At 46.0% G+C, this 9,128-nt stretch overlaps 2 protein-coding genes and 1 non-coding gene across 3 annotated transcripts in view; 1 reads left to right on the forward strand and 2 right to left on the reverse strand.

Annotated features, from left to right (window-relative positions):
- The window catches only part of TET1 (tet methylcytosine dioxygenase 1), a 108,648-nt gene extending 99,751 nt beyond the window's left edge, over positions 1-8,897 (reverse strand). Inside the window, exon 1 of the mRNA XM_054729345.1 lies at positions 7,029-8,897. Within this exon, the coding sequence (XP_054585320.1) occupies positions 7,029-8,897 (1,869 nt within the window). The remainder of the gene's footprint in view (positions 1-7,028) is intronic.
- LOC129151988 (40S ribosomal protein S29-like) lies at positions 2,753-2,923 on the forward strand. Its single transcript, XM_054728714.1, has one exon. It carries the CDS (start codon positions 2,753-2,755, stop codon positions 2,921-2,923), a length of 171 nt encoding a protein of 56 aa, XP_054584689.1.
- Positions 5,711-5,838, reverse strand: LOC114232954 (small nucleolar RNA SNORA11). The gene has a single exon (XR_003619066.2). It is a non-coding gene; the product is annotated as a small nucleolar RNA SNORA11 (small nucleolar RNA).
- Positions 8,898-9,128: the final 231 nt, after the last annotated feature.

A 9,128-nucleotide genomic window follows, 5' to 3' on the forward strand; every position in this document is an offset into this window, starting at 1 on the left:
GATCGGCTTGGGGGAGGGGCCGTGGGTGATTGGCCAGCGGGCCTTTGGGGTTGGCGATTGGGGGTTGCAGGCCAATCAGGGTGGTGGGGGCGCACTGCTGACAGGGCCAGCCAGAAGAGGGGCTGCAGGAGGTTGGCCAGCTAGCTCCACACACTATTGGGGTTGGGGGGAGATTAGAGGCAGGACTAGTCACAGGGAAGGGCTGCAGGCTGATCAGGGTGGCGGGACCATAAGGGGGAGACCATCCGGGGTGGGGCCAGCTGGGGAAAGGGGCTGCAGGTTGGCTGGCCAGCCCCAAGTATTGGGGTTGGGGGCTGGTTGGGGGCAGGGCCAAACATGGGAAGGGGCTGTGGGTGGTGGGCCAGCTGACCCCGCCCCCAAATGGGGTGGTGGTGCCAACCAGGGAGCAGTGGCCTGGGGGAGGGGATAGGGGTGGTTGGCCAGCCGGCCCTGCGACTGATTGGTTGGGGGTGCAGGTCTGGGGTGGAGCTGGGGCTGCGGGCCAATCAGGGTGGTGGAGGCCCAGCGGGGGCGGGGCCGGCTGGGGGAGGGGGCTACAGGTTGGCCGGTCAGCCCCGCCCCCTATTGGGGTGTGTGGGGGGGTGATAGCCTATTGTTTTATAAGAAATACACTCTTTGGTGATAAAGAAATGTCATCTCAATTTGATCTGGGAAAAAGAGTTGAGACAGTGAGACAGGGGAGATAAAGAGACAAAGTAAAAAAAAGAGACAAAGTAGTATGTTAAAATGTCATCATTGGGCTGAAAGACATACCAAATTCTCTGTATTTCTCTGGTAAGCTTTCAATAACTCTGAATTATGTCAGTATGAAATACTTTTTAAAATATATTTTTATTGATTTCAGAGAGAAAGAGAGAGGGAGAGAGAGAAACATCAATGATGAGAGAGAATCATTGATCGGCTGCCTCCTGCACTCCCCACACTGGGGATTGAGCCCACAACCCGGGCATGTGCCCTTGACCAGAATCGAACTCAGGACCCTTCAGTCCGCATGCCAACGCTCTGCCCTCTGACGCTCCTCTGAGGCTCCAGCTAGGGCTAAAAGATTTTTTTTTTTATGTTTTTCTTGATTTCAGAGAGAGGAAGGAAGAGGGACAGAGAGAAACATCTGTGATGTGAGAGAAGCATGGATCGGCTACCTCCTGCACCCCCCTGAATTTTTTTTTTTTTTTTAATGAAATATGTGGGCCAGCTGGTGTGGCTCCATGGCTGAGTGTCCACCAATGAACCAGGAAGTCGCGGTTCGATTCCCGATCAGGGCATACGCCTGGGTTGTGGACTTGATCCCCAGTGGGTGCCATGCAGGAGGCCGCCAATCAATGATTCTCCCTCCCATTGATGTTTCTATCTCTCCCTTTCCCTTTCCTCTCTGAAATCGATCAGTATCTATATAATCAGATGCAGTGTACGGCACTTGGGAGATTATGACCAACAGCCAAAGTCATTCATCTATTAACAAATATTGTGTTTCCTCACACCGACAGAACTTTACAATAGTGTCCACTTGCTTGTCAGAGCAAGTTTATATATGTAAACCACACACTCACTTATAAACTTGATGATTTGCGTGGCAAATAGCTTCATCTATAATTGGAAGGCACTAAAAGTTTTGCTCTATTTTCTTTTGATTTGTGAGATGGGTATTAAATGTATTTAAGTAGGAGATGGGTATTAAATACACATGCAGATGGGTATTAAATGCATTTAAGTAGGAGAATCAGGATTTCAGAAAAAACTTAAACTTGCACTAATGAGAGCTTGTTGTTCAACATCCTGACTTCCCTGCTAGCTGCTTCACTCACAACTATATCTCCCCTCCACCCCCCACCCCAGCAGTGCACAACCCAAAGTAGAAGTGCAATAAATACTTGCTGACAATAGAGAACACTAAACTTGTTCCAGTAAGAGATAAAGGCCTTAACTGTAGTAGTGGCCAAGAACATGGAGCGGTAGAAGTGCTCAGATCTAGCAGAACGAGAAAATCAAGAAGAATGAGTGAGTGGCAGGCCTCAAAGATGACGGAACTTTCAATTTTGGGTGACCATGCAGTGAGCCGATGCACCATGTAATGTAAGAGGAGTAGTGAGTTTAGGAAAGAGAGCAAGTTTGTTGATGCGTGTTAGAGATAGAACATCGTTGGCAATGATGTCTCTTGGCAAAACAGGAGCTTTCAAGGGAGGTCCCTCTGCTGGAGAAATTGCTGCTATGTGTTCTAGATGTATGTTTGTAAAACCTGAAGTTACTGGCGACATTGTGAACGATTCTCATATTGTGAAGATTCTTGAGTAAAGGAAGATTATTCATTGCAGTAAGATTTGAAATAAAATGCTTTAGAAACACATTTATTAAATATGTTTGGTCAAATGTCCAATGGGGAGGTGGGGGTGGGGAAGAGAAAAAAAAAATGTCCAAGTGGCCAAAACCAGTTTGGCTCAGTGGATCGAGCGTCGGCCTTCGGACTGAAAGGTCCCAGGTTCGATTCAGGTCAAGGGCATGTACCTTGGTTGCGGGCACATCCCCAGTGGGGGGGGGGGGGGGGGGGGTGTGCAGGAGGCAACTGATCGATGTTTCTAACTCTCTATCCCTCTCCCTTCCTCTCTGTAAAAATCAATAAAATATATTTTTTTAAAAATTTCCAAGTGGCTCAGTCAAATAAGTCAGTGTTTTTGGACAAATAATTTAAGTCAAGAATGAAATAGACTATTTTCCTCGTTGCTACAGAGAGAGTAAGATGGGTCACCAGAAACTCTACTGGAGCCATCCGAGAAAATTCGGCCAGGGTTCTCTTTCTTGCAGTGTCTGTTCAAACCAGCACGGTCTGATCGGGAAATGCGGCCTCAACATGTGCCACCAGAGTTTCCGTCAGTACCCGGAGGACATAGGCTTCATTTCGTTGGACTAAGTCAGTGGTCGGCAAACCGCGGCTCGTGAGCCACATGCGGCTCTTTGGCCCCTTGAGTGTGGCTCTTCCACAAAATACCACGTGCGGGCGCGCATGTACAGGGTGATTGAAACTCCGTGGCCCATGTGCAGAAGTCGGTTTTCAGCCTGAGCGAGTCTATTTTGAAGAAGTGGCCTTAGAACACTCAAGGGGCCAAAGAGCCGCATGTGGCTCGCAAGCTGTGGTTTGCCGACCACTGGACTAAGTGAACTTCCATGAATGGGTCATTCAAGACATCTATCTTACGATAGAATGCTATCTCTTTGTACATAAAAGAAACTTCAGCCGAAACCAGTTTGGCTCGATGGATAGAGCGTCAGCCTGTGGACTGAAAGGTCCCAGGTTCGATTCCGGTCAGGGGCATGTACCTTGGTTGTGGGCACATCTGTGCAGGAGGCAGCTGATCAATGTTTCTAACTCTCTATGTCTCTCCCTTCCTCTCTGTAAAAAAATCAATAATATATATATATATGTATATATATATATACTTTCTCGGATGACTCCAGTCTATATATATATCTATAAAAGAAACTTCAAATATATATATATTTTTTAAAAGGATGAAATAGAAAAAGGTTGGCGAATTGTAATGTCGACTAGTAATTGGTTAAGGTCATCCTGAAGTATCTTGGGCCCCTAATCCATTATGACTGGTGTCCTTATAAAGAGGACACATTGGGACATAAGTAGGTGCACAGGGAGACTGCATGTGAAGAATGGAGTTATGCTGGTACAAGCCAAGGAACTACCAGAAGCTAGGAGAGAAAGGCCTGGAACAGATGCTTCCCCAGCACCTTCAGAGAGAGCACGGCTCTGCCATCACCTTGACTTCAGACTCCTGGTCTCCAGAACTGTGAGACAATACATTTCTGTTACTCTACGCCACTAGTTCGAGGTTCTTTGTTATGGCAGCCCTAGGAAACCAATGCACATGTGGGAAAGCTAGGTTATTGCAAAAATAATCTGCCCAGCCGAAACCGGTTTGGCTCAGTGGATAGAGCGTCGGCCTGCGGACTCAAGGGTCCCAGGTTCGATTCCGGTCAAGGGCATGTACCTTGGTTGCGGGCACATCCCCACTAGGGGGTGTGCAAGAGGCAGCTGATCGATGTTTCTCTCATCGATGTTTCTAACTCTCTATCCCTCTCTCTTTCTCTCTGTAAAAAATCAATAAAAAATATTTTTAAAAAAATGCAAACACATTGTACAGCTGGATAAAATCATTTCCTATTAAAAAAAAAAAAAAAAAAAGAATCTGCCCACGGCGGGAGGGGGGTGGCCAGGGAGAGGTCAATGGGGGAAAAAGGAGACATGTTTAATACTATATGTAATACTTGAAACAATAAAGAATTAAAAAAAAAAAAAAAGAATCTGCCCACAGAGGTGTTATAGAGTTGTACCTCTGAAATTTATAATTTTATTAACCAATGTCACCCCAATAAATTAAATTTTTAAAAAGGAAAGAATCTGCCTACAGTGTAACAACATACTGAGACTCTGTTCCACTCAAAGGGAGAGAATTAGTAAAAATCCTATATAATAAAAGCCTAATATGCAAATCAACCAAATGGCAGAATGACCCGTAGCTACGAAGTGCACTGACCACCAGGGGGCAGATGCTCAATGCAGGAGCTGCCCTCAGCCAGCAAGCCCCAGGCCAGCCAGGCAATGGGGGCAGGGGGAGGGGGGGGGGAGCGGGGCTGACAAGTGGGTGGCGCCAGGCTGGCCAAGGTGGGTATCAGCAGGGTGCCTCCAATCGCCCCGCAGGTTGCTCCGCAGATTGGACTTGATCGCTGGTCAGGCCTATGGACCCCACCCGTGCACAGGTTTCATGCACCGGGCCTCTAGTATGAAATAAAGCTTGCCACCAGCCTTTAATAACCACTCCCAAAGAAGGACTTTCTGCTCTTAAAACCCATTGCATTGATAGAAGTTTGTCCTGATACGGCCGTTTTGGAGGACAGTTTGACAGTACCTATCAATAAAGTATACATATCCTATGACACAGAAATTTCATTAATAGGATTCGATCATACATACATATCTGCATTAAATGCAACCTAGCTTTTCTACAAGTCCTGGTCAGACTCCCCAGTTTTCTGAAAAGGACGCCCACTCTATCTCCACCGCAGGAACCTGTCCTTAAAGGGTGACTTAGTACACACTATATTGCTGTTTGTCAGAGGAAGGAACAGCAAACTCAGTCCCAACCAATCCTTACAACTCTCATTTCCTTACACACAGATATTAATGGAGGACTTCCAGGAAAGCATGGCATTCATCCTTTCTTTTTAAATGCAACCTTTTGAGTCAGCCAGACCCTAAATTCTCAATACTTTTAATCTCGTCTACCATACCTGTATTCGTAATAGACATAAAATAAATATTAACTTCAAAGGAGTGAGCTAAAAAATCATAAAACATCTTAATTGACAGGTGTTTTAAAGGTCTGAAAAGCAAGTTTGAGTATTAACCAAGCTCCATATAATCCTTTAAGTAAAGTCTAAGTCAACCAATACTTTTACCACCTTAGGTTCATGAAGAGCAATGTCTATATATCACAGGGAATATTAGGAGATACAGGATCCCCTTAATCAGAGGGGCAAGAGATGAATCTCTCTCTGTTGCCCAGACTAGCATGGCTATTCACAGGTGATCAGTACAGTTGTTTTTTTTTTATTTTTGTTTTTTTTTTTTGTTTTTTTTTTTGGTTTTTTTTTTTAGTACAGTTGTTTTTGTTGTTGTTGTTTTATATATAGGGCGTAATATCACAGGAAGGTCATGGTATCCTGCCACCCTGAGGTGTAAGCCCAAGTTGCTGTTGGATGTGTTTATTACAAAGGAGCCATTCTTCAGGCGCTCTGCTCTCTCCACATCCAATAGCACCATTTTTGACATGCTGGTTTCTGCCCTGGGCTGGTTCACCTCTCCCCTTAGGTAACCTGGTGGTCCCCAACTCCTAGAAGTCACCATATTGCTGCCACACTTAGTGCAGGCACAACAGCCCAGCATCCAGGCTCCAGAGAGCCTCCTGCCTCAGTTTCCAGAGAAGCTAGAACTTCAAGCACACCAACTGTGCCAGGCTCAGCTTCTAATGACCATCTAATCCCACAACCCTGTGAGATACGGAGAGTAGGTAGAAATCACCTGTGAAAACTGAGAGGAAAGCTATATTCTGTTATACCTCTAAGGCAAAGTTTCAAGATTAAGAATGCAAACAATTTATTGTTTCAAAAGAAGTTTAATTCAAGCCCTGGCTGGGTAGTTCAGTCACGCAGTATGCCAAGGTTATGGGGTTACAGGTTTGATCCCTGGTCAGGGCACATACAAGAGGCAATGAATGCATAAATGAGCAGAACAACAATGTTTCTTTCTCTCTCTCTCTCTCTCTGCCCCTCCTCTCTGTGTAAAATCATTTTTTTTTAAACATATTTTTCTTTAAGGGAAAGGAGAGAGAGATAGAAACATCATTGATGAGAGAGAATCATTGATTGGCTGCCTCCTGCACACTCCCCACAGGGGATCAAGCCTGCAACCCGGGCATGTGCTCTTGACCAGAATCGAACCCAGGACCCTTCAGTCCTCGGGCCAACGCTTTATCCACTGAGCCAAACCAGCCAGGACTAAAATCATACATTTTTTAAAAAGGGGATCATAAAAAAAAAAAAAAAGGAAGTTTAATTCCTCTGGTTTCTCAGGCTACAAAGAAGTTAATGAATTTGTTCCACTCTTAATTTTTCAACATGTATCTTCCAAAAAATACACATACTTAGCCAAATGAGGCACAGTGGAAATGCTTACAAAATCACATTTCATACCATTTCCCTGTGTCTCTATCAAATTCTACAATGAAAAAAACCTGTATGTTCTGGTTTTCTGAGACAACTTCTAAAAATAAGCTCATGTGTCAATCAACGTACAAGACATCCTGCAGGTAGGTCGTTTTCTAATCGATAACTTAAAGCAACATTTTACACCCCAGTAAAAGGGTCCAATGCTGCGCTGTCCCCACACAGACCCCTCTATCAAGTCTCCCAGATGACTCCCAGTTCCCTGGGCATTTACTCACCTTGGGCACAATTCCGGGTAGCTTTTTTTTCAGTTCCTCACATTTCCTCTTCTTACAGATCTGGTGGCTGTTCTTTCTGTTTTTGCAGTAAGTACATTCGCCACAGTTGTCCTTCTGCTGGCAGGGCTCACAGACCCCACATCGCTTCCGTTTCTTCTTTTCCAAAGTAGGTAGCACAGTTGTGTGGGAAGGAGAGGAGGTACTGGCAAGTGACACCGGCATAGACATCACGGTGGTGTCGATCTGGGAGCTCCCTCCTTCCGATTTGCTGGGACCAGCCTGGGAGTGTTGGGCAAGGTCCTGGGAAGCATGGTGGAGTCCTCCCTCAGGGGCTAATGCGAACCCCTGAGTGTCAGCTGGTGGAAAGCTTAGATGGACTTGCTTCTCATTCTCTACATGGTTTATAGCCATGGCTGGAGGTTCAGAATTTACCTCCGGGTTTGAGGTTGGTTGAGGAGTGTGACCTGAGCCCAAAGATAAAATCTGCATAGTACCTTGGACCTCAAGCCCATAGGAAACCGTGCTCTGTGGATCAGGCCATCCTGGGAGGGCATTGTAGGTAGCAACTGGGTTTAGAGGAGCAGGAAGGTAGACAGATGGGTCTGAGGCAGGACTCCCACCCACACCAAGGATTTCCTGATTGAGGATAGCACCGAAGACCTCTCCTTGGACTGAAATAGCACCAGCGATCTCTGGTGGGTCTGGGGTCTCACCCAGAGCCTCTCCATGAACCAGATTAACACCAGGAATTTCCCATTGATGCGGGACAGCACTGAAGGCCTGTCCTAAGACTGGGGTGTTATCAGGAACTTCCTGCTGCTCTGGAGGAGCCTTGAGGACCTCCAGAGGGTCTGGCTTAGCACCAAGCGTTCCTTGTTCTGAACTTGCCAAGAAGAGTTTTAATAATGAGGTAGAATATACTGACCCGCCAATAGACAAATAGTTCCTAAGGTCCAATTCCGGTATCACCGTAGCATTAAAGCTGGAGGTTGGGCAGCAATCATGTTCACTTTGGATGGGATCCAGGTAAGGATCAGATAGCTTAAGAGATTCTACTTGTGAACCCAAATCTTCTACCTGAACGCTGCGGTTTCCTTCAGAGGTAACATTAAGGTCTGCTCGCTGGGGCGAAGGAGCACACAGGGAGTCCTGGGCAAACATTCTAGGGGAATCACTGCTGTCTTCCAATGCCTCTTCAGAGAACAGTCCTTCACCTCCGTGTGTCCCTTCCAGTGCCCCAGAAAGGATCTCCGCCGCAGGGCTACTCTGAGTGGGAAAATTTATTTCGGAATCCTCGACCCTTTGGCACCAAGACTGGGCTGTCCCTTGGCGCTCCTCTTTCACTAAAGATGCATTTTGTATGTCGTCAATTAGATTCTCTATATCAGGAGGGATGAGGGGGTCTTGTGTTGGTACAGAATCATTCTCTGAGGCCTTTACCTTCCGAGCACACTCACGTTGCTTTTCTACATTCTTAGGAGGTGAAACTTTCTTGGGTTTGGCTATGACCACTGGGGGTTGGGAGAGTCGCCTGCTAAGGGAGGTTCTTCGGAGGGTCATTGTAAACCCATTGCAAGTTAAGGACTCCGGGTTCCGGAAAAGAGCCTCGGCCCTCTCCAAGTTCATTCGTGCTGCGCCAGCTCTCGTCAGGAGGCTTCTGACGGGCATGGGTGGTGGTTTGGGTTCTGTTTTTTTCTTAACATCTCTCTCTTGAAGGAATTGCTTTAATTTTCGAGGGCTCATTGTCTTGCCTAATGTCACATTTTTGTTGATTGGCTTGAAGGTCTTCTTCATTTGACTGTTTTTCTTTTTGTTTAGATCTTCCCTCCTGACTAATCTGGAAGGCTTTGCGTGGCGGGATCGAGACATGGTTATGGAGTAGGAGGAGAAAATGAAAGGTCACGGAAAACAGAGTCATTGGTCCTTCGGAAGGTCTCACTTTGGAGAAGAATCTGGCTGCACCATGGTTGGGCTTACTCACACAAAGTGTGGTCTGAAATAACAAAAAAAAAAAAAACATTGGAGGTGAGTCTTTTTGCAATGCATTCTCCCATTTGAAACAGAACATTTACTACCAATTATTAATTAAAATTAGGGAAC

Source organism: Eptesicus fuscus, chromosome 17 (assembly GCF_027574615.1).
Source record: "Eptesicus fuscus isolate TK198812 chromosome 17, DD_ASM_mEF_20220401, whole genome shotgun sequence".
NCBI lineage: Eukaryota > Metazoa > Chordata > Mammalia > Chiroptera > Vespertilionidae > Eptesicus > Eptesicus fuscus.

Coding starts and splice junctions, on each gene's coding strand:
- LOC129151988 (XM_054728714.1), top strand. CDS start 2,753: ATGGGTCACCAGAAACTCTACTGGAGCCATCCGAGAAAATTCGGCCAG.